The sequence below is a fragment of the Marasmius oreades genome, chromosome 7 (assembly GCF_018924745.1).
Source record: "Marasmius oreades isolate 03SP1 chromosome 7, whole genome shotgun sequence".
Lineage (NCBI taxonomy): Eukaryota > Fungi > Basidiomycota > Agaricomycetes > Agaricales > Marasmiaceae > Marasmius > Marasmius oreades.
In genome coordinates, this window is record NC_057329.1 from 748,357 (window position 1) to 773,441 (window position 25,085).

At 47.3% G+C, this 25,085-nt stretch overlaps 5 protein-coding genes across 5 annotated transcripts; 4 read left to right on the forward strand and 1 right to left on the reverse strand.

Moving 5' to 3' along the window:
• Nucleotides 1-13,236: 13,236 nt before the first annotated feature.
• Nucleotides 13,237-15,555, forward strand: E1B28_010946 (uncharacterized protein; the record flags this gene model as incomplete). Its single annotated transcript, XM_043155933.1, has 2 exons — nt 13,237-13,437; nt 13,489-15,555. 2 exons carry the CDS (start codon nt 13,237-13,239, stop codon nt 15,553-15,555), a joined length of 2,268 nt encoding a protein of 755 aa, XP_043005717.1.
• Nucleotides 15,556-15,601: 46 nt separating this feature from the next.
• E1B28_010947 (uncharacterized protein) lies at nt 15,602-16,405 on the forward strand (the record flags this gene model as incomplete). Its single annotated transcript, XM_043155934.1, has 2 exons — nt 15,602-16,012; nt 16,064-16,405. 2 exons carry the CDS (start codon nt 15,602-15,604, stop codon nt 16,403-16,405), a joined length of 753 nt encoding a protein of 250 aa, XP_043005718.1.
• A 4,087-nt stretch (nt 16,406-20,492) lies between these two features.
• E1B28_010948 (uncharacterized protein) lies at nt 20,493-21,904 on the forward strand (the record flags this gene model as incomplete). The annotated part of the gene is made up of 6 exons (XM_043155935.1): nt 20,493-20,517; nt 20,581-20,630; nt 20,684-20,776; nt 20,826-20,903; nt 20,960-21,144; nt 21,196-21,904. 6 exons carry the CDS (start codon nt 20,493-20,495, stop codon nt 21,902-21,904), a joined length of 1,140 nt encoding a protein of 379 aa, XP_043005719.1.
• Nucleotides 21,905-21,944: 40 nt separating this feature from the next.
• On the forward strand, nt 21,945-23,259 carry E1B28_010949 (uncharacterized protein; the record flags this gene model as incomplete). Its single annotated transcript, XM_043155936.1, has 7 exons — nt 21,945-21,971; nt 22,035-22,076; nt 22,130-22,161; nt 22,212-22,255; nt 22,312-22,837; nt 22,895-23,153; nt 23,209-23,259. 7 exons carry the CDS (start codon nt 21,945-21,947, stop codon nt 23,257-23,259), a joined length of 981 nt encoding a protein of 326 aa, XP_043005720.1.
• Nucleotides 23,260-24,498: 1,239 nt separating this feature from the next.
• On the reverse strand, nt 24,499-24,777 carry E1B28_010950 (uncharacterized protein; the record flags this gene model as incomplete). The annotated part of the gene is made up of 1 exon (XM_043155937.1): nt 24,499-24,777. The coding sequence occupies one exon, from the start codon at nt 24,775-24,777 to the stop codon at nt 24,499-24,501; it is 279 nt and encodes a 92-aa protein (XP_043005721.1).
• Nucleotides 24,778-25,085: the final 308 nt, after the last annotated feature.

The window sequence follows — 25,085 nt, forward strand, 5'->3', positions numbered from 1 at the left end:
ATCCTCACTGGGTGAAGTGGTGGGAGCGCCAATATAACTGCCACTTTGGTTATTAGAGTATCCATACCGAAACTTCTGAGTAGATACTCACTTGTTCATGATGAGGATTTCCACCAGCGAACGTCGACCACTCTGGTCGGGCATTGATACCCCCCATTAGGTGCGATCAGTCCGGTAAGTCCGAGCTCGCCTGATTGTCGCCTGAATTCCGTTAGCGTTTATGCTTTGGCGACAGTCAGGCGGGCTCAGATGGGTGGGACTGGTCAGACTGGCCAGCCTGATGGAGCTGACAGGTAGGTCCTGTCTGATGGCATCTGATCAGACTCGTCAGATTGACGGTTCTGGTCAGACACTGTCAGGATGATTGAGTCCATAATGTAGTGTAATGCTTACCTTTGTATATCATGTATTTTACCCTGAATAAGACTACCACGTAGCATTAGCCTAAGTTCTTTGACCATCCTGTATCAATATAATCCCACCTTTCATCGTATATTAGTCTGAGTACATCTATCGGCCTGAATAATATGTAGCGTTGTTGTCAGGGTGTATCAATTTAATTCTATGAATAAGGGCTCATCAAACTCGAGTGATCAATCAGAATGATTCATTACAAAACGGATCAATTAGTAATTAATACAAGTACTACAACAAGCAATAGAATTAGCCGATGGCATCGATAGTAGACAGTGAGCGAACAGGAGCAAGGAGTGGAATGAAGGGGATAAACGATAACAGACGAGCACTAGTCTGCATACTCCTGACTAGGTGTCGGCTCCCCAGTGAGCTTCTGAGCAGCGAGGAGGCGAAGTCGTTCCTCTTCAGCCGCTTTCCGCTCTGCACGTTCCCGTCTGAGTTTGTCCATATCCGACTCTTCTTCGGGCTCTTCGAAAACAACCATCTTTTCCACGACACGACCCTCACGGTCTCCGAAAACTTGTCTAAACGAAGGAGGGGGTATCAGCAACAGCCAAGCAGAAAGAGGCTGAGCACGTACATGTTCCACCATTCTAGGAGGTCTTCCTTGAAATCCTCGGCTCCAGCGAGGATGGCGTCACGGACGTTGCACCAGAAACTTGGATAATGGAACGTGCTATCGCAGGGGGACCACGTCTCGGTCGTTGACATACCAAAGCGAGCCTATTAGCAAGATGAAATGTCAGTATGTGTATGATACAAAAAGAAAGTCATACCAATGTGGCAACATGGGCAATGAACTCCAGCGTGATGGACCGCATATCCATTCTTGTGGCATTGTCGGTGGAACTGACATTAGGCTTCACTTCGTACATGGAAGATTCAGAGGTCGAAATGACACGAGCACACTGTATGACAAGTGTTAGCTCACGCTACAAAGCGAATGAAAAAAAAAAGAATCTTACTCTTACTAGGAACCCAGACTTCAATAATCCGCATTCATTTTCGTCGTTGTCCTCAGGAAGACTGAGGGAATTGTCAACAATGTCGAAGAGGTAGGCAGGGCAGGCATCGGCTTTCGGAACCACCTGACGGCCGCGAGCAAGTACACTATGGAGAGTATAGTGAGCGAAGTCAAAGAGAATACGAAAAAATTTACCTCTTCTCCTTCTCCTTGTCACCATAAGCTCGGTAAAATTCTACGGCCAGTTTACGAGGCAACCAGTAGGACGCAATGACCGGGTTCATGAGACCACGGTCAGCCTTCGACGACTTGCTGAAGACCTGTACACATGTTTCTTGAGTGTAGATGCTGGGGCTAATGAGCTTCTCCATCAGGCCTTTAAGCTTGACATTGTCGTTGTACAACATCTGCGTGGCAACGTTGTCCATCTTGAAAGAGATCCGTCAGTAACAGAACTGAAGAGGGGGCGTTACTTACCAAGGCGAGAGTTTTCGCGAACTGCAAATGGTGCCCTTCCTCTGCACAGTAGTTGATGAATTCCTTTACATCCGGGAATTTTCGATCAAGAAGCTCCCAAGAGCTTTTGCATAGTGCCATGTAAGACGCGCTAGCATTAAAAAGACATATAATTAGTTGCATATACACAAGTAGAGGACGGTTACTTGCGCTTCTCTTGACATGCGGTCCGCTTCCCTTTTCGCTCTCTCTACGGCTTTCCTACGCTCGGTATTCTCCTCGTCCTGCTCGTTGTCATCATATGGAAGAACATCGTCTTCCAATAGTTCTTGAACAGTAGGAGGTGGGGGTGGAATAGCGAGGTTCGTGTCTTTGAACATCAAGTCGTAATGGCCATCGTCTTGGAGTCCAACGGCAACAACATCTTGGAGGCTGCAAAATGTGCTGATACATCGCCGAAAGTACTTCGCTGCAGTCATGAGGATGTCTTCTTTGGGTTTTTCGGTGACGATTGGTTCCTTTCGGTGTCTATTGCAGGAAATCAGTAAGTTAGAATTGGGAGAAAAGCATACGACGCACTTTTTAGGCAGCCTAGCATCTTTGGCTTCCAACCGACCCACAGCATCATCGAAAGCCCTCTTCTTGGTGTTGGAAATTCTTGACCTACGAGGGGCAGGCGACCGTTGGTTTCGACTGTTACGACGGGAAAGGGAGCCTTGGCGGCTGTTACGGCGTGATAGTGGCTGTCGGTGACCTCCACGGCGTTGGGGATGAGAGCTGGAACCAGAGCCAGCTGTACGACTGGCACCCGGTGGGCGATGAGTAGAAGCTGAGGATGGGTTTACCATTGTAAGTAGAGAGTGAGAGCGGGTGGTGGTGGATGTACAAGGACAAGAGGTAGGGATTGGGGGAGACGCGACTTTATGGGCGTGTTTGTTTGGTCATATTTGACCGACGCGCCAGAACGGTATCTGCACAAGATCGGCGGTATATGCTATGAAAATAATCTGAAACTGGTCAGAAAAAACATGTAGGGTAGTTGAGAGTATGTAGTAGAGACTGTTTTTAGACTAATATACAGTGTATCTCCTACCAATACAAGAAATTTAAGTAAATTGTCTACAAGGTATCATAAAAAAGGGTATCGTAGAGCAATATAATACAACTACTTGCGTCGAGTCTGTAGTATCTTGTCCTGACCTTTCCTCCAGTCAGCGACTACACACTGCAACACTTGCGTTACACCCTTATAGTCCACTGCGAGAACACAAGCCTCGGTTGGGAGAAATTCTACACTCAAATCAAAATCAACCTCCAGTTTGTCCAAATCCACTGTAAAACCGACCAGTTTGCTGATGTTATTGTTATATTTGATCGTAGCTGCCCTCACGGCAACAGTGTTGCTGAAGGGGCCATCGAAGATGAAGATGGGTTCGGTGGTGGTGGGCAGGGGATGAACTGGCTGGATCTCGGCAGGGTATTGCTCGTTCACGCTTCATGTAGTTAACAAGTGCTGTGACGGCGTTCTCTTCGTACACGATGCGAACCTGCGATTTCCGTTTATTGAAGACCTTTGTTCCGATTGTCGCCGTCAGTACCACCCTGAACTGGAGTTTATCAATTCACTTGGCGTTGAAGAGCCACGACTGACTGGGATGTCGTAGAATCGTTGGCCAGCTGAAGGCAGGTTCTGAGTTGGCTTCGTCCACACTGAAGGCCGTATCTCCCTGCTCTGTTCCACCTTCCTGTTCCTGCGGTGTCGGTAAAGGGGTGCCTGAACGAGCGAACAAAGCTCGAGTGGTTGTGGGGACTTTCACGCGAAAGGTCATGGGATGAATGTATGTCAAAGGAGGGATGAAGATGGGGTTGAGTGGGCGATCGAGAATGTGTAGAGGCAGCTCCCAAAACTGGTCGACTACTTTGCTGTAATCTACCATATGCCGAGCTCCGTGTTGACCCTGTACTATAGACTCGATGAGAAGCTTCAAGGTGCTTTCGGTTTCCTGACGAATGTAAACGTCTACAACATAGGCTTGTAGCCCATGGAGAACGCCTCCACCAGTGACAAGAACCTCCCAACCTTTCCAAGGAATCTGCCCTGTCCTCATCTCCTTGACCTTCTGCGTCGCCTCTTTATGTGACATTAAGAACACCCGTTGAGGAACACGGTTCAGACAAAGCCGATTGCTCCACTCTTCACGAAACTTGTAAAAATCCTTGTCACTTTGAATCGTGCTGGGGCCAAATTTGGCGGCTTCAACCCAAGACGGAATGCGGCTGCTGTCTTTTCATGCCATATCGTATCCAAGGGCGTTGGGGCTGCGCTGCATGGACCGGAAACAATTGGGATGTCCAACGAAGTCGTAATTCAGATGTTCTGACATGTCCTGAACAGTCACTTCATCCTTCTGGTCATTAACCGCAACAACGACACCAGAAACACCGGTGATGTGGCGGACATAGTCACCGACAAACCATCTCTTCTTAATCGCCCATCCAAGCAAGTGGCGGTCATCGCGAGCAGAAGTGCGCTGCTGGACAATTGGGCCACTTGCGGTTTGCTCGCAGATGACCCCTTCCTCTCTCGTGACAACGCTAACGACCATGTCCCCAATGTCGAACCTCCAGTCGTCGATGTGCGGGAAGTTGGCGCAAACCTTTGAATTACGACTGGCAAGGAAGAGACGGCCTTCAGTCAAATTGGGGTATTTTCCAAGCGGACGTACGTCATTGACATGAATCGTCTTGACGATAAGACCATCAGTGATCTCAAAGCTGGGATACGACTTTCCGAAGACCGTCTGGAGTTGGGATTCGGGAGGTGGCTGGAAGTCGGTGGAAACCAAGGACTGTATGTATCGTTTTCTGCTGTCCGAGTTGTTGTCAACAGAAGACTGAGCTACCCGTGCAAGGAACGCGACGACGACCGTGTCACCCTCACGCTCGACAACAAACGCTGGATCATTCATATAGAGTGGGATGACTGGTGGTGTCTCGGGATGGTAGCTGTGATCCAAGTCTCCCTCATCACCATCCGAGTCTCCCTCACCTTCTTCCTCCTTGCCGTCTGGCTGTTGTTCCTTCCCATCCAACCCTTTCCTCTTCTTCATCTTCCCAGCATCTTCCTGAGAAGACTCTGCAGCCTTCCTTTTCCTCCCATCGTCCTGAACAGCCTTCCTTCTCTTCCGTTTTGCTTCAATCCTTCCAAGATGAACCCAAGTACCAGGCAAAGGGCCATTCATGGCTATGTCATGTTGGTCATGTCGAATTGCAGCTGCCATGTTGTGTTGACGGCAAAACGCAATCTCGACTGGGTCATCAACAACCGCCATGTCAATCCTGTTTGGACCAGATTGTTTTCGAACAACAGAGAAGCAGCGTCGGAGCATCTTCGACGTTTCAAGGTGGTTGGTAGTACTGACGTAGAGGTATCCGCAGCCAACGTAAGGAAAATAGGTGGCTAGTATCGAGTTTTGAGAGGTTGAAGGGGCTTTCTCGATGTGTTTGACGATATCTCGCTCGCCTTTTCGCTAGACAAAAGTCAGTCTGCATACCGAAATGATCACATACTTCCTTACCTTGCATTTAACAACCCAAACATCCCCAACATCTTCTTCTCGGAAGTCGTCAAGCGTCCTGGAGGATGGACCAGCCTCATTTTGGCCAGATCTCAACAAAGCCTGCTCGAGCGTTGGCAAGTCTTCATCTTCTTCTCTCCGTTCAATTTCGAGTGTAGCATTGATAGTGTTGTAATTAACGGGCCTGCCCGCATCGTCGTCTTCGTCGTCGTTGATAAATCCTGCTGAATCTGAATGACGGATCGTTAGAGATAGTACTCCGGTGATAAGGAATCGACATACCTTCGTGTTCATCGTCCGAGCTCTGTTCCTCATCGTCCACCCTTGCCTCCAGGTCTAGGTAATGTCGTATAGCGTCCCGGGGTTGCATGATGCCTGCAGAAAAACGTGTTTCAGCATGCTAGGTTTGTTTATTTTCTTGTTTATTCATTGAAAAAATTGAAAAATGATTGACACTGTGTTTAAGTGTCTTTTCAACGCTCATAATGAACTTAATTTCATTTACTTATCTACTCTAGTCTATTGTACTTATTCTAACTGATAAAAAGTGCTATAAAGAGTGCTACTCACCGATGTGGACAACGAGGAACAAAGCCCGCCGTCGTTGATGATGGTGGTTGTAAGACAGGCGTGAATTGGATTCAGACTCCGACCTGCGCGTGCCATAGTCTGTGTAACAAGGGGTAGGCTCTCTTCACATGTTTGGAGACACATGGAGAAACACGTGAAGAGAGCCTACCCCTTGTTACACAGACTATGGCGCGCGTGGGTCGGAGTCTGAATCCAATTCATGCCTGCCTTACAACCACCATCATCAGAAGGCCTAACTTATGGTAAGTCATATTAGAATTATAGATAGTATTGAATAAAAGGTTTTGAATGCTACATTGAGTACTACGAATGAGTTTGAGGTGGTCAAAGGCCACGAAAAGCGTTCAAAACGGCTTCATGCCACAAAAGAACACAAAAAACCTAGCATCGGTCATGTTAGAACGGTTACTGACATCTTTCTGTCTTGTTTTCTAGGTTATTTATTATTCAGTCGTCAAATTGTCATTCCCTAAGCTCCATTCTAAGTTATAATGCCCAAGTATGTTCTATTTCAGCTTTACAATTGTCGATCTGTATCTAAACTATCAATAGGTCGAGTAAGAAGTCTCTGAGGAAGGAAAGAGGTCAAGGAACTCCCTGCCTCGCTTGCAATGATGGGAAACTTTACCATAGGATCAACAGACACAGGCTGTTTTGCAAGCTGGCCTTACTTGCTGCGAAAGATAACGATACGGGAAGCGGGGTGATGACGGATTGGGAGGATACGGGGGATACGGGAATTGGGATGGCTGCATCGAAGGATTGGGAGGATAAGGGAGTCGAGTTCCCTGCTACAGACCAGCAAATATTCGACGATAGTATGAACATCGAAATTGAACCGACTGTCGAGGTATTGCCGCCTGCTTTTACTCTCTTTGTGCGTTCTAACCCTTTGCCAGGCCTCTCAGACTATAGATCCTGTCATAGAAGTCCCACCATCACAGTCGGCTCGTCCTATGCGAACAAGGAAGCTGCCTTCAAAGTTTGATGACTTCCAGATATCAACGCAAAGTGCAGTCCGGCGCTCAGTACGAATACCGGTTGAGCCTGCTTCCCAATCGCGTATACGCTCTCCTGAATCTCGTCCGGTCTCTCCTACACCTCGCTCGAACTCTCCTCTTGGGTCTGCTCACACGTCACGCTCTCCATCTCCCTCCGCAAACATACCTTTATACGTATCTAAGCCAGGTAGCGCGGGTCTCTTCCGCGTTCATCGTTATTTTGCCCCTGCGAATGATCCAGAGGTTAACGATGGATCAGACATCGCAAGCTCACCCGAAGTTGCTGCCCGCTCTCCTGACAGTGTCTTCGGTCGGCGTGCAATTGATACAAACCAGCTCGACGAAGTGGATGATGAGTTTGCACCTCACGCAAACATATCTATTTCCCTGCTGATGCAGTGGCATTACACCGCAGGAGGTTTGGCGAAATCTCGGGGCAATCTGGATAAATTGGTTCACGACGTTTTGATGGATCCTCGTTTCAAGCTGGAGGACTTGATTGGTTTCAGGGCTCGACGCAAATACGCGTTACTTGACCAACATAACGCGTCAAATAGTCAAGACTCCGACGGCCTTCCCATCAAAAACTGCGATGATTGGATGAAAGGCGTGGTCGAGATTCCGTTACCCCGTGCGAGAAAGAAAACAAGCGAAGAAAATGCACCTACTCTAACCGTCGCCAATATTCAGTATCGCCAACCCTTCCAGGTGATCGCCAACAAAATTCGCCAACCCCACGCTGCCAACTTTAGGTGGAAGCCGTTCCAGCTATTCTACCGGCCCCCAGATCCTTCTCGTCCAATCCTGAGAGTATATGGTGAAGGATATACATCAGATCGGATGTTGGAATTTGAGGAGGAGATCTTTCAAACGGTTAGGGGAAAAAGCCTCAAGATCGAGCATGAAATTGGCATCGTCTCGATCAATTTGTATTCTGACTCGACGCTGCTTGCCAACTTCGGTGGCGATTCCATCTGGCCGATGTATATGACCTTTCAAAACTGGTCAAAATACTCGCGTTTGAAGCCTTCATCGCATGCCATGAATCACATTGCGTACTTTCCTTCAGTAAGTTTCCAGAGATACATGAGCTTCAATATACTGAATATTCCCTGATTTAGCTCCCAGAAATCGTCCAGAAATGCTACAAGGATGTCTTCGACGAGCTGGCCACCGACCCAGAGCTGCGGTTCTGCAAGGTAGAACTCCTTCAAGCCGTCTTATTCCTACTGTTCTCGGACAAGGACTTTGTGGAGGCATACAGGAACGGATGCGTTCAGGAGTGTGCGGATGGAATTACTAGGCATCTGTTCTACAGGTTTTTCTGTTACAGCGCGGATTACGTCGAACGGTAAGCCATTACATGTTTTAATACTCGTATCTGGCCTGACATACGTCCTCAGAGTGATGCTAGTTTGCATCAAGTACCTGAGCCAGCACCCTTGTGCTTTGTGTCTGACTGAGAAAGACAACGTTCACAAGCTGGGGATGGTATCGGACATGAAGAAGAACGAGACGTTGGTACGAGAAGACACCAAACGTCTGAGAAGGAAAATTATGATTGCCCACGAGTTCATATTTGATGAAGGGAAGGCTGTGGGTGGCGACCATGTACAGGACCTTCTTGGAGACTACTCAGCTCTTCCAATTTTCGTAAGTTACCTATTACAACTGTCCCTAGTACCCGCCGCTGAAGATGATTGACTAGCCAAGTTTATCGTACCTATTCCAACAGGACGGCCTCAACCACTACTCGATGCATGGTTCCGACAGCTTCCACGATATAACAGGGCGGGTGTCAGATCTTCTAAAGCAGAATATCCGACTCCTGAACGCACTTGGGAAGAAAAGTGAGAAAGACGAACTGAACAATAGGTAAGTCTTTACGATGTGGTTTCGAAGGCTTGTACTCAATGAGACTCCTAACAGATACCGCATGGTTCCTACGTTTGGAAAAGGAACGATCCGTCGTTTCAAGGGAAGTCTATCGAAGTTCAAGAAGTTCGCTGGAAGAGACTACGAGGATGCACTCCAGGTACGAGGCTACCGTTATCTTCGCTTTTTCTTCAATTTCTAACGAACAGTGCAGTGTGCCATGCCTTGCTTTGAGGGTTTGTTCCCGAACGAAGAAGGCTTGGATACTCTTATCCAAGACCTATTGTTCACGTTCGCTACCTGGGTCAGCTATTGCAACCTTCGCCAGCACACCGATTCCACAGTCGCAACCTTCAAAAGCGAAACAAAAGAGCTTGGAAGGCTATTGCGAAAGTTCATCAGAGCTACGAAGGGTATCAAAACTTTAGAAACAGAGGGAGAGTTAGAGGCACGGCTGCGTAATGACTCGAACAGCAACTGCGATCCTCAGCCCAAGGGATTCACTTTGTACAACTATAAAACGCACGCCCTTTGTCACTATCCTGACCTCATTCCATACATGGGAACCGTAGACGGCTTCAACATGCAAGCGGTAAGTTCTACATTTCCAAACATACTACATTCAACTGATAGGCACTTTAGGGAGAACGAGAACACCGCCGCGTAAAGCAGCTGTATGGGATAACCAACAAGAACGCGAACTACGAACAGCAGATCGCGAAACATGTCAGCAGACAGAGAAAGGTGGAACAAAAGAAAACGCAGGCGAAGGGGATTCCCAAGGAGGTAAATCGGGAGGAGCTGCCTCCTGATGACCCGTCCTTGCATCACCAGATATCTGGTTCCAAGAAGACACTAGTATATTTCCAGGACCTTGCGATGGATGATCCTGACGATTCCTTAATCGCGGTGCGTAACACTTAGACTTCCTTTACTTTGAACTCATTCCATGTCATTCAGGACATGGAGAACCGACTTCGCGAACATATCCTCTCCCGGATCCTGAACGCAGATGTAGGGACCGAGTTTGCCAAAGAAGATCTATACAAAATATTGATCATAAGCCAGCACATGTTCAAGCACCGACAAATCCGTGTTCACTATACAACTTACGACCTTCGCCGTGAAGACGAAACCATCACTCCCCGGCGTCGACCCCACATTATGCTACTTGCTAATGAGCCCGGAGGCGCACATCCTTACCAGTATGCCCGTGTACTTGGTATATATCATGTGCGCTTTATGTACCTCAACGGGCAGCCACCCTACAAAACACAGAAGATGGAGTTCCTGTTTGTGAGATGGTTACAGTACGATGCGACTTACCGGAGCGGGTGGAAGGCCAAGCGGTTACCTCAACTCCACTTTTACGAGGCCGATGATCCTGACGCTTTTGGGTTTGTGGATCCAGCACTCGTCCTCAGGGCATCTCATCTCATACCGGCCTTCAAATACGGAAAAACAAGGGAATACGCACCTTCAGATTCTCTCATCAGAGTGTTTGAGGAGTTCAACGGCCAGAAATATGTGAAGGAAAAGGAGGATTGGAGGTATTACTACGTGAACATGTAAGTTATTCTTATTCTTACTATACGATCCACTCTTGATATGAATACTGTAGGTTTCCGGATCGTGATATGTTCATGCGATATAGAGGTGGAGGTATAGGCCACCAGAAGATGGACGCGTTCACTCAAAAGGCAGAAGAAGAAGCAACCCGCAACGATGGTCCTCTGCCCGTCTATAACGAATGGGGAGAGCGTATCAACGAAGAAGTAGAAACCGAAGGCGAGGATAAGGATGAGGATAGCGAGGATGAGGATGAGGATGAGGATGAGGAAGATGGCAAGGATGAGGGAGACAAAGAACGTGAACTGTTGGAAAAACTTGAGTTGATGCTTGAGTTCGACGATGAGGATGACGACAACAACGACAACGATGGTTGGTATGATGACGACGACAACGATTACGACGATTAGCTACTATAGCTAATTCTACGCTAGAATAACATGCAGATTCCATACCTGATTACAGACCGACGAACTAGCTACCTGCGGTCTAAAGCCCTTGCTGAACTCCCCCGCTACACATTATATTTCTAGGCCTGTCTGATAAGTATACGACGGGTGGCTGACCATTGACCGGAGAGTCAAGTTCAGCTCAACCTGTCTGTTTAGTAACCTATCAGATGCTGACCAGACCTCATTAGATCGACACCGGCTGCTCAGCCCACCTCCAGGCGGCATCAGGATGATGAACCCTGCTCAGCCACCTATCAGGTACCCGTCAAATGTGGTTAGAGCAACGCTGGATGCTCAACACACTCCCAGACCACCTCAGGATGTTCCCATCTGGCCAAGATTCGGCCAGAAATACTCAGGATGAGTGTATACTATAGTACTATTACCATATGAATATCATACAATTTTAGGCTAAATACGGCTATCAGCTAGCTCAGCGACCTACCAGGTTGGTCGACGTTCGCTGGTGTCGAAGAATCTGCAAGGGATGAGAAAAATGTCGCCTTCATTTCGTTCAAATAGACCGAAGCCTCACCTCGAGAAATATGACAAATAACGGATTGCAGAACAACGTAGAGGGCGAGCAAGGAACAATATCGGTGCGTGGACTTCTAGGAGGCGCTAACCACAATTGCACAGACTATCTTTTTTCGAGGCGTGAGAGGGTGCTACATGTCGTCGGCGGTACTCATGCACTGGATGACTTTCCATGGCCCTTTCTAAACCAGATCCTATTCTAAACAGCTTAGCCGAGCTTAGCCGATGACCCAAATGGTGATGAGTCCATTCCGGCTAGTGGAGTTCGAAAAAGGACCCCGTTCCAGATTTTAGTCTGGAAGGGGGGTACCCCCCCCCCTTCCAGTCTAAATTCTGTGTTTTCTAGATTAGCCGACATTATCCGAGTTTTGCCGAGGCAATTCAGGGATACGAGTCACGTCAGCTGGCCCTCCGCCGCCGGCGTCGTCTTCATGGTCTCACTCGACATCCAGCCACAGCATGCAGCCGTTAGTCGTAAGGCTCAAAAATCGTTATGGATGTTCTATCATATATTTTCTACAATTTGTGGAATTCCCTCTGATTCCATTTTCCTCTAGCCTTCTTAATTTCAATTTTGGACTGCAAAAAAACAATTTCTGACTTGTACAAGGTCAGTAAAAACCCGTATATCTCTTACTTTTTGCTGGAATTGACAAGGAATTGAACACTCTTTAGGTGAGGCACGGGAGGTTCATTCGTTTTCTACAAAACGTGTATCATGGCTCAGCAGCAACAGCTGGAGTAGGGCGGTGTCGTCATCCACCATGTCAAGAAGTAACTTAGTGTAGCGACTAGGATCTATGTTTCTCTAAATACAGATGGTCGGCGGGAACACAACAAAAAGCTAAATGTTTTTCAAACTCCGCCATCAAGGGATTTAGAAAATCCTAGACATGTTTTTGGTAACGGAAAGTCATCCACTCCCCATCGATCATACATCATTTTCTGTTGTTTGATGGCCGGCGGTGAACCGACACACGTGAGGCATTGGTCGGCCATAACGGCCATAACAAGCTAGTACTCCGTCACTCGAATCGACCAATGTTCATTCCAGTAGATGACGTCGAAAAATCTGTATAAAATTCTGTCCCGAACCCTCATATTATAGGCGATAGCTAGACCGCTGGCCAGCTTGAACCGGCTCGGGCTTAGATCCGGAACCGCAACCCAAAAGTGGGAATCGGTCAGAGCCGGCTCGAACCGACCGCTACGAAGGTAGCGCGCAAGTAGTGCGGCTGAGAGGTTGAGACATTGGAAAGGTTGAAACGTTGACGTTGAAAGGCCATGCTGGAATGAGAAATAAGGACAAGTCGTCACAGTCAAAGTGATACTAGAGTCAGTACACCTAGGTATTACTATTATTATTATTACTATTAGAGATTTACATCAAGCTAACCTCCGTGTTACAGGACACTCCGCCGCATCCCTGCGCACTGTAGGCTGCGGGAAGCGTTAGGGAGTGAAGGTACAGTGGCAAGGGGCCTCAGTTGTTTGAATTACCGAAAAACAGTAAAACAGGACATCAGATAGCATAAACGGTTTGGGTGTGACTATGGGCCGGGGGTTCTGGCCCAATGAGATGTCGGTGGACGCTATCGGACGCGGGCGGACAGATTCATGGGAATTCCGACAAATCCGACGCTTTCGGACAAACGCTGACATCAGGCATCTTCGTCTTCCTTCTTTCCTTCGTTTCCGTTGTCAAAGTCTTACTCCCTGTATCGTCACGCGTAATAACATCGAAATGAATTATTTTTTAACTCAAAGATCCTCTGTGCAACTTTCCTTCGTCCAGCATGTCCACCCAACGCAAGAAACCACGCAAGTACACCTGTACCTGCCAGAGGTTCTGCCGCGCTCGACTGCCTGAAGGAAAAGTAGTTTCAAAGAGTCTATATTACTTACATGCGAAGCAGAGAGAACTGGAAAATGGGCTCACTATAGAAGAGTTGCAGAATGTCGAAGGTAGAATCAGAAGGAAAAGGCAGAGAACTTCGGTATGTGTTAAGCTTATCATCTTTTCTACATTATACCTCTACTTCTCTTAGTATACTCACCCTCAATCCACTCGGAAAGCGATAGAAGAAGACCCGAACCAAGGCTATCTCGATGCCGACTGCCATACCATTGACACTATCTTGCACAACTCTGCGAGCTCCAATGACGAATTTTTCGGAGCGGGAGCAGATGCTGGGTACAACGAACTAATCAACTTGGGCCTCGACAACGATGCTGGGAATTCGAGCGACTACGAGGACAATAGTAACAACCTTGACGACGATTTGGACAGCATCGAGAACCCCTACGGCGAAGCTGCTTCAGCTCGACCAGATGTAGCACCGACCAACATTTTCGTCGAATCTAACGTTGACGGCATTCAAGAAATGATCAACTTTGTACATGGCTACGACTTCGAGGAGGAGAGGAAGCAATGGACTGAAGAACAATGGCATCAGTTCCTCAACCCACCTCGAGCGATACTGGATCTTTCTGACTCCCAGCTGCGCATCTCCCTCCACTTCTACCTTATTCTATCTCACACATCAGAAGAGACATACACCCGGCTACGACAAGTATACAACCAGGAACACCCGGATAGGCCGCTTTTGTCGTATGATCAAACCCGTCGCCGTCTTCACGCTATTACAGGCGTCTTCCCTCTCTGCGTGGACAAGTGCAAGAACAATTGCTTGGCATTCTATGGACCCTACACCAAGCTTTTGAGATGCCCACACTGCGACGAGGAGCGGTTTGATCATAACAAGAAGCCGAGGTCCACCTTCACCACCATACCTATTGGACCCCAGCTACAGGCCCTATGGCGGCATCCCGAATCAGCGGAGGCGCTCCACTCACGTTCGCACCGCACGACTCAAGTACTCAAAGAACGCTATAGCCATGAAGGCGTCAAGAGCTATAGTGATATCATTCACGGGTCTGACTACTTGGATACAGTGGAAAACGGGACAATTAACGAGGACACGATGGTGCTGCTGTACTCAGAGGATGCTGCACAGCTCTACCGGGACAAGCAGTCAAGTACGCTTTTCGGAATCGCGATACTCGGGGATCTAGACCCAGATGTTCGACATCTCGAACACTCCGTCATGCCGCTCTTTGTAGTGGGAGGACCAAATGCAGCTACCCACGATTCCTTCAAACTCCCTACTCTGGCACATCTGGCTGCTTGTCAACGACATGGAATACCTGTCTGGGATGGACTACTCAACAAGTCCTCAAGGAAGTTCCCCTTTCTCCTGTTCGCTCTCGCAGATACAGTTGCCATGGCCCACATGAGCAAATCCGTTGGTCACCATGGGTGTAGTGGTTGTTGGCTGCTATGTGAAATGCCCGGACGCCATAAACCTAGGGTAGGAACTTACTATCCGGCTCTTTTACGACCAGATGGCAACAATCTACCCCCTTCATCAGCTCATCCTGACATTGATGTTGATTTGGTCACTACTCCCACTCTCGAGAGCTATCGCGCACGTCTATCACTTGTTGTGAATTCTACGACTTTGGCCCAGTACAAGAGACAACGAAAGAAAACAGGAATAAGGGGACCGTCTCTGTTTAGTGCGCTTCCGCAATCACTCCCATGCCCGAAACTATTCCCGGCAGACCTCATGCACCTGGTCTACAACATTGGTCAGCTTATGCTTCAGCTATTCCGAGGAACCATCGAACATGACGGCGCTGATGACCTGGCACTCGCCGACTTCACGATTCTATACGACCCTGATGATTTTGCTGCCTTCGGAACTGCTGTCGCCTGTGCAAGACTGTTCATCCCGACCGATGTCGAAAAGCGAGCACCTCGTAACCCTGCTGAGAAAATAAACAGTGGATACAAAGCCTCGGAGTATCATACATTGATTTTTGGTCTCTGTCCTGGCTTGTTGTATGGGAGGCTTCCTGATTACCTGTACACACACTTCTGCCAACTGGTTCTCGTTATCCGACTCGTGCACCGGCGATACAAGACATACAAAGAACTGCTTAAAGCCCAGCAAAACCTCAAAGAATTTGTTGTGCTGTTCGAACACTATTATTACCAACGTAAACTCAACCGCCTTCACTTCGTTCGCCCATGCATTGCTCCACATCATTGATGAACTTTTACGTGTGGGTTCACTTGCGGAGGTATCTCAGTGGACAATGGAACGAACTATTGGGAACTATGAGCGACGCATCCGGCTTCCAGCTGATCCCTATGGAAATCTTAATCAGGAAATCATTGAACAAGCGACAACAAATGCCCTTCTTGCCATGGATCCATCCTTTCGCCCTCCCCCCAAAACGCAAAATCAGAGATTATCTATCGATATCGGTTCAGGTTATGTATCCCTCCATCCACGTGGTACCCATCTCATGGATGTATCAGTTACAGTCGCGTTCCGAGAATTCTGTGAAGCAAACAACTGGACATTTGAGCGTCAAACTGACACTGACTCACTACAGGTGACACGGTTTGCACGTTTGCGCCTTCCAAATGGGCAAGAGGCTCGGTCTCTCTGGAAGGAAGCAAATCGAGAGACTGATTTGGTGCGACGGGCCCGGAACGTAAAGGTTAGCCCTTTTCAGCTGTATAAATGAACTCTACTTATTTCATTAGATAAGCCCCTTTTGACAGACTTACGGTACGCCGAAGTCCTGTACTACTTTACAGCTATGCAAGGGAATACACAATTCACCCTTGCGGCTGTAATGTTCTACTCAAATCCAGATCCGGATATTCAGGAGGAGTCTCTTGGGATGTTGAACGTGTGCACAAAAGAAGAGGATGTACAGATCATTGACGCTAAATGGATTGTGGAGGTTGTTGGGATGATTCCTTTCCGGCGTCCGGAGATTCCGTGGAATGACGAAGAGGATACAAGTGAATATTTTGTGCTTGAAAAGCTGTATTCTAATGTGGTTCGTCATGATACCGAGGACGAGCAAGATAGCGAGAATGAATAGAGCTCCAGTAGGCGCTTATTTTACACGTGCTGACGCGTCCACAGAACATGCATAACTTTGTTGATTTACAGGGTTTTGATTAATTCCGTGAACACGCGAAATCTGGTGCGACGGTCGGCAAGGTCGGAATGCTCAACGATATTCAAACTCCGCTGATAGTCGCTATACAGGCGAATAAACTTAAGTTCAGTGGCGCGAAGTGTATTTTGCGTCCTCGAGTACACTGTACTTAGTCTCCTACCAACGCGAATACACTATATTTTTCTAATACTCGTTCGTTCTCGTCTCAGGCTTAGGAGGGTGACCATCCTCATGTTCAACTCATGTTGATAGCTGTATCAACATGAGGCTCGCCTACTACGTGCTCTAGCCTCAATCTAGCCACTCTCATGTTGTACTCAGTGCATGTGTTCTGAGGAACGTTTGATTTCAGCAGTCAGGTGCGTTCTTTCTGCTATCCTATAAGAACATTCCATTTCTGACCGAGTCCTCACTGACTTCTCAGCTTCTTCTTTCTTTTTTATTTATTGTGATGGCCCCGGCATCCCGCATCTCCAACCACGACCGTGATGAGAGACCAGGTAGCACTTTCTGGGAAGCCGTTGTTCTCCCTACGCTAGCACCTCAACTCGCACGGGAGGAGTATCTGCAGGCACTGTCTGGTGCTCCGATCCCTCTCCCCATGCCCCGATCGAGACAGATCGCGGAAGGTGTTCAGGTCGTCCTCCCAGACGGCAGAGTTCCTCCTTTGACAGACCTTTCGGCGCCGGGATCTTTGGACCCCAGAACTCCTCGCGACTCTCAAGTTGACCAGCACAATGAAGGTATGGACGTTGGCAATTTAAGTGACCGTACATACTGATATATGTTGCGTATGAACAGGCACTTCGGAAACCAATGAAGAATCCTCGCTATTGTCACCTACTGGCAGTCAGCCTCCTGTAAGCGTGGGAGATGATGCTACAGAACCAGGAGGTATGTCAACGATCTTTCTTTTTTCAACCAAACGTGACATTACAATTACTATTTAGTATTAGGATGTTTGTTTCACGTTTCGATTACTACCATGAAAATTCCACCGCCTGTTGCTACATCCAATGGATGTGCCATGAAGCTTTCCACAAAGCCCGAGACAAAGACATTCATTGCTCCGAACCAATTGCCTCTCACACTCTTCTCCCGGACGGAGTTCATCGAACACGTATTCGCTGCACTGGGTGCTGCAGATACGTATGTAGCGGGAGTCAATGGCCCTGAGTTCAAACCCTGGTGGCCACGAAGGTGCGTATTGCTTGATTTTAATATTTGATTGGGTCGTACCACTAATTCTAATGTTGTCAGTCCAGGGGGTAAGGCAAATGCTCCCTCAGTCACGTCTGACCAACACTGGGACAGTATCAAGCTCCTCCTTTCCAAAACCCCAAGATCCACGACGACTGTCAACATTTCTATTGATGTCACTGACTCAGTGCTTCATCCTTACAGACAATCATTCACAGTAAGTGGCCCTTTAGTAAACAAAGGCTCTAATGGTCTGATGATTTAATATATACTAGCTGCTTGCTTCAGGACCATCTCTCATGGGTCAAGTAACCACGGACTGTGCTGGAGTCACTGCTCCTGCGTTTGGAACTCAGGTCCGTTAAGTCTTCTCAAAAAGCGAATCACATATTCATCTTTTGATTTACTTTCAGGTGCCACATGTTTCGGGCTTCACCGCTCGACAACAGGCTACTGGCCACATGCTCAAGGCAGTGAGGGAAAACCACCGTTGTGGCGACTCCTCCCACTCTGGCACCTGCTTTGTTGATGCACAAGGGAAACACTGGGCCATGAATCGTTATCGGGAAATGGAATTCGTTGACTATGTCGTAAGTCTATATATCAATATTTATATACCGTGTATTGACTGAAAGTAAAAACAGCTTGCCGACCCAACTCGTAACCCCAGTGACCCCATTCCAGCTGAACTTCTTGAGAAGTGGGCTGGCGGTCACTCGTCTGGCCTCAGTGCTTGTCCACGTGGACGGACAGGTCCCCGGGGGCTGAGTTCTTCGATGGATGGCAATGAATTTGGTAATTATTTTGCACAAGGTTTTGGGATGGTTGCAGGATTGATGAAGGGTATCACTTCGCCACCTCCAAGTCAGCCATTTGTTCCCATAACTCATACCCCTTCATCTCGAAGATTGTTGTCACGTTGCAGCTCTTCCCCCAATGTTCAACCACACATTTGTTCTTCATCTCCGCCAGCTCCCGAAGATGAACTTGACCAGTGCCTTGACCGTTTTTCCGCTCGCCGAGGAATACCTGCTGACACCATCAATCGGGCAAAAGAAGGTTTGCGTGTAGAGGGGTTTTACCCTGATGCAATTGTTGGCATCACAGTTGAGCGAGTCCAGGAGTTGACGGGACTTTCCGAGGGTTCAGCAAGTGGGCTGAAACGGTTTGCTAGTGAGTATAGTGCTAATGTTGAAGGCAAGCGTGCCCGCTTTAAATAAACCCTTTTTTTATCATTCTCACTCTCACTTCTGCCTATTTTACCAATCTGTTTAATTATCACCTAATTCACTCATTTACGTACTTAGATAGTTGTTCGTAGTTACATGTCAAGGGTAGATACTATCATGTCACATAGTATAGAGAATAAATACATAGGTTTTTAGGATTTTATCCAATATAACCACAGTCACCCAACCAGCCCAATGCGTCTTCAGCAGAAACACTCAATACAGCCTGATGAATAAGCCACGGAAGGGACTCAGGGCCATGGTATTGAGGTTCTAATCGTCGCAAGGTAGCTTTGATTGAAGAGAAGGCCTCTTCAATTGCATTCAAGTCAGGAGAATAAGGTGGTAGATAAAAAAGCCTTGCACCTGCAGGCTTCATGTCATCAGCATCTGGTGTCACAGTAAGTTTACATACCACAGTCTCCTTCTATGATTTGCCGAAGCTCTTCATCATGGTGAATACTGCAATTGTCAAGTATGACAACACTGTGTTCCATTGGAAATGGGTTCAACAATGGTGCCTATCAGAAAATATCAGCGAAATCAAACTCAAGGTTAGAAGGTTGCTACACACCACTTGCTCCCGAATGAAATTGAGAAATAACTCTTTTGTAACAGAGCCCTCAAAGATTTCCAATGCCACTATGCCTTTTGCAGAGAGGGCTGGAAGAATTGAGTAGCGTACTCCTCGCAGAAATGTAGCACGAGCCACACATGGGGTGTTGACTTCAGACCATCCCATCTTTCGCTGGACTGTGAAGTTGTCCACTGCACTCTCGTCTAAAAAGACAAAAAGGGACGGGTCCCGGAATTCAGGCACACCCATTACACCCTCCCAAATACACCGTAATTCTTCGTTACGCTCAGCAGCAGCCTTTTGGACACTTTTGTGGCTGATATATAGTGATCGAAGAATCCGGGAGAGTGAGGAAATGGATAGATCAAGGTTTCGTACTTCGGAGAGACTGTATTGCAGCTCATCGGGATAGATTGTGCGAAGATCTCGAACATATTCCTTGATGTATTCAATGTCTCCATCATTGAGTGAAGAGGGCCGGCCTGTACGAATAGAGAAGGGGTTGTTGACACTTCCAAATCTCCTCACATTTGCAATAACCTTGTGGACAAGCCCAAGGGACCGCCCAGACTGTGTTGCCACTTGTCGCATTGTGAGGCCGTCATTGAAGTACCATTCTGCTATGAGAGTTTTCAACTCCTCGGAAACAGGCTGCTGGAGGCTGGACATAGATGTTTGAGGCCAGAGACTGCTAGGTGATAATGGGGGGGAAGGGAAATAACATCGCGCGACGCCCTATCAATAACATCGGATTTACTTTGGGACAGAGTCGGAGTTTTAATCTCAATCATCGGCCGCATGTCTGCCACGTACAACCGCCCATTACCCGAGGGCGCTTGCTTAGCCGACCGTCGCACCAGATTTCGCGTGTTCATGGAATTAATCAAAACCCTGTAATACATCCACCACCACTGCTCTTTGACTTGCACTTTGTGCTTTGCTCTTTGCTCTTCCCTTTGCTCTCTATTTATTTCTTTATTCTTATTTGCTGTTAATTACAATGCCTCAAAACTTTCAAATACCTGGTATGTGCAGTTCGAAATTTTGATGTCCTTTGTCAATCTGGCTAACTCGGTCCAACTCAACAGAACTGCTTCAACACATGCTGCGTGAAGATGAGATTAATGAAGATATGACCGTATAGTTTTCAATTTTTTCTATTCTTTGTAATTGCAGTTATACTTCTACCAGGAACGTCGCAACCACCAAGGACCAAGTATATTACCTCAGTATTTCAACCAGACGCCGTTTAATCAACAAAACTGTATTCCAAATAATGACAATGTATTGCTTTCCTTAATTCACAAATTATATGCTAATCGTTTCCAACTAGACATCTCACAATACTGGCCAGCAGAGAACTGAAATGCAAAGCTTCATGAATGCTCCAAATGTAGAAAATCGTTATCAAGTAAGCTCACCAGTCTTATCTACAAACTATACTAACAATATCAGCATAATATTCAGACTTTTCTTTGTCTCGTCAATCCAACCTACATCGCCAACAATCCAACGTTATCTGCACAAATTAAGACCATTACTGCTGATGTTCTCCGTGCCACCGGAAACACATCATTCCTCGAGCTTGAGCAGGACAGGGATCGCTTGGCTATGGAAGTTCGTAGTCTTACGAGAAAGAATGATCAGCTTCAGTACGTTGTGTTCTCCCTCTTCAGCCATATCTGCTAACTCATTTGATACAGAGACACTATGATCTCGGTTCTCAATTCTCAACCACTTTCACCAATGCTCTCGACCCACTCAATGTCTGACTCAACCGCATCCGTCCCATCGCATGCCAACGCTGACATCACCGTCAAGAATACAAACCGACCCATACGTGAGGACTGTAACGTGGACTGGTGGGACTGTCCTCCAGCCAAAGACCCCGATGCCTTCAGCCACGTCAAGGTCAAGAACGGCAAAGGTGTTTTTGCATGGATGCAAGATTCGGACGGACAGCATATCACATACGAGAAGATGAAGAAGTGCTACGGCGACCATCATATGTTCTGGAACAGTCAGGACACCAAGAACTTACCAAGAAACTTCACTAGTATCGGCTATCGACAGCGGGATGCAGTGGTTGAGTTTTTGGAGAGCCGAAATGATTGGTTGAAGCTGTGTGATGGCAACTGGAAGGCAGTTGAGGTGGTTAAAAAGAACTATTACCGATGTAAGGTTGGGATTGAAGGGGGAAAGGGAGACGAGGAGGGGGATGAGGATGAGGAAGAGGAGAGGCTTGAGCGCTCAAAACAGGACAAGAGGAAGTCTCGCAACGACGGTACTTCCCCTTCTGGGTTTGTCACCTCTGACTCTGGGTACATCTCTGCAAACGACTCCAGGAATGACTCGAATTCACCACCATTGAAGAAACCAAAATTGAATTCATTACGTCTTGATTGGTTCTGAAATATCCTAAAGCTAATAAATCCATCAGGTTCGCAGCAATATGAAAGGAAAAGGAAAAGAAATCAAAGTAAGTCATTGACTTCTATTCATCTTGCCTATGTAGTATGTACTGACATGGCCTTATTCTCAGGATACTTCGCCTCAGATTACGAACGGCAAGATTAATGCAAAGGTTTGTTTTTGTTGATCCGTTCTACTTTACGCGCTGACTACTTTATTACTAAGACAACCACCACAACTGCAGCTGCTAACCGACCGTAAGTAAACTGTTAACTTAAATGATTCCAGAAGCTGATGAGCCTTTCAGACTGCTCACAACTGTAACAAACATGGAACTGCTAGCTCAAAAAGGTATATTGTTACTTCCTTTCGACCTCGGGCATTACACTCATTTGGTTACGGTGTAGCTTCATTTGCACTGAGTCTGCCACCCACCAAATCAACTGGCTCTCCATCAACCTCAACGGCTATAGCACCCACCTCTACATGCACCACTCTACCGGTAGCCGATGCCAACGTCAACGCCGAACCTCTTTCCACTTCCAATCCTATTGCTACCTCTGTTCTACCTGCTCCGAAATTGCCGCCTTCATATCCATTCATCGAAGAGTTTACCCGTAAAGTCAAGGCTCTTCCCAGATCAATTCCGACTGCACCGAAGACCCACGTATTAGCACAATATGCTGGGTATACAGAGCAACCTCAAAATCTGACCAAGGACATTCCGGATGAAGACCTTTGGAAGGAATTTGACACCGGCCTGACGAACCTCATACCAAATGGAGCCGTAGAGACTAGGACACACCTCGTTATGCGTGGCAAGTATGGACTCGCTGGCCTTGTAGGGCTGGTACGGCACCTCGCATATGATCGTCGAATGGATTGCGTGGTGTTGGAGCCAAAGCTCGAGCGCCTTATCCAGGCTATTGATGTGTGAGTGGATCTCGTTCTTCTAACGCTCCTTAACCACCTGACAATTCGTGATACTAGGGTTACTGCTCGTGCTGGCGCCAAACAACCTAACAAGACAGCAACAGCACAAAAGAAGAAGCGATTCCAAATTCCCATCAATCCCATATCCCCCAAGCATGTTACAGTGTTACTCCCTTGTCGTGTTGTTACTAATGCTCATTTCAGATGGCTGTACGTGGCAGACTGGCAAAACTTGTCCGAAAACAAGGGCAAGTCAGCAGATGACTTTGAAGCACATTGGGCAGAGTTCGAAAAGCAGAACAAGGACGAGCTTGAGGTAAGTTGTGACTTTCTCTTCTTTGCATATACTTGTTTACTCGTTTTCATTGCAGCGATATAAACAGTTATCGAGGGAAAAGAACTCAGAGGCAAGTTTGTTCTAATGCATGCACGTTCTTCCGGCTAATGGTCTCTTCTAGAAATCTATCAAGTCAGAAGTGGCAGTGAGGAAGGGAGCCTGCAGTCGAGGAAAAGGCAAGGTCACGGGTTTTGACCAGGTGGAAGGTGGGGGAACCACCGGGAACGCAAGTGATATTTGAACTGATTCGAAATCCACTGTAGTACACAGTAGTCAACTAGTGTAGTGTATAATCAGATAAAATTCAGACTGTATTCGACCCTGGCGTGCAATGGCATACAAAAGGCCCTATTTTATAGTAAGGTACACAAAATCTGAACCGGTCGGCTGGAATGTGCCACCGTCCGATAACATCCGAAAGTAGATGAAGTTAAGTACTCTCGGAGATATTTGCAGACGCTATCTGACATGAGCCGACAAAATACAGCGGGCACTGGATATCTGATACCATCAGCCAATATCAGATAGCATCCGCGGAAACCTCACTGGGGTTCTGGTTTCACGCCCCGAGCCTTATTAGGTAACTTGCCCTGCTCTTGCTCTTTTCCCTCATCCTCCCACCTCCCTCTCATTCTGCCCTCATTTTTTCGTCCTCTGTTTTGGGCTCGCCGATGCGAGCACCTACAGTTTGGGTTTTATTGTTCGCTCACGTCCTCCACTAGCTCTTCAGAACTAGCAGAGTCGTTGTGGCTAACATCCCAGGTGCGTCGCACGAGCTTTTTTACCTTTTATTTTCATTTTATTTTCCTTCTCTTTCGTTGCACATGCCAACACCTCCTATTAGATCGCAGTCACCAAGACTCGAAGCCTTAATAAACAAATAAAATTCACAGCAACGACAAGTGCAGAACATAAGTAACAATGGGGGACAAAAACACAAGCAATCTTCGGTACCCCGACGTAGCTCGCCTACGGCCTCTACAAAGCGGGATGAGTATTGTTTGTCAGCCTCGCATACGCTCTTTCTATCTCGGCCTGGAACAGTCCTCATTAACTTCTCTGTCAGGTTCGAATCGTGTACACACACCTCCACTTCCAATTGCAATTCCTGCAACTTCAAATAACAAGCTTTGGTTTTGCGCAGGTGAGATACACGGAACGCAATCCATGCAGCAACCTTGACACGATCCGGTTCCACATTTGTTCGGGTCCTGATCAATCGGACTTCGGTGTTCAGCCTCATTCAAGAGGCAAGGTTGGATTGTGGGAGGTTGGAGGAGGAGTTCTTAGTATATAAAGCAAAAGGTGCGAGTGTCATTGCAACTTACCTCTCAAGAACTCGTCTGAAACGAGTTGCAGAATCTCCAAGTATATCCAAATGAAGATTCGTATTATCCCTGATAAGCGTATCGACAGCCCTCACTCGTCCTTCCAAGTCCTCAATTGTGTACGGATAAAACCACATTTTGGCCGCTACTGCTGCTGTGAAGACCAACCCTCCCAAGACTAGAAACTCGACCATCAAACTACCGCTTTCGTTACTTGGAGCTGAAATATCCTCTGGAACAGCCGAAATGGAAGATTCTGGATGGAAAACGGGCATCTCTGTCGATATTCCTCTTCAAACGTGTTTTCGCTGGAATAATCCTGTTCAAAAGTGAGCTTGGGTCAGTTATGGACACCACCGAGTCTCTTGGGTTATAATACATACCGAGTCGGCGCAAGTATCAGGCTCTTCAAGTACTTTTGGTCGCTTGTAATGGATTGGATAAGATAGGCTTCTTTCTTTGCTTAGATCTGAGGTCATAAAGGTTTCTTGATGAGAAGAAACAAGTTCACATGAGCAAGCCAGTCTTGCTATATCTCAGTTTTGTGGGTTTGCCGGAGGCTGGGCCTAGGCCACCTTTTTGG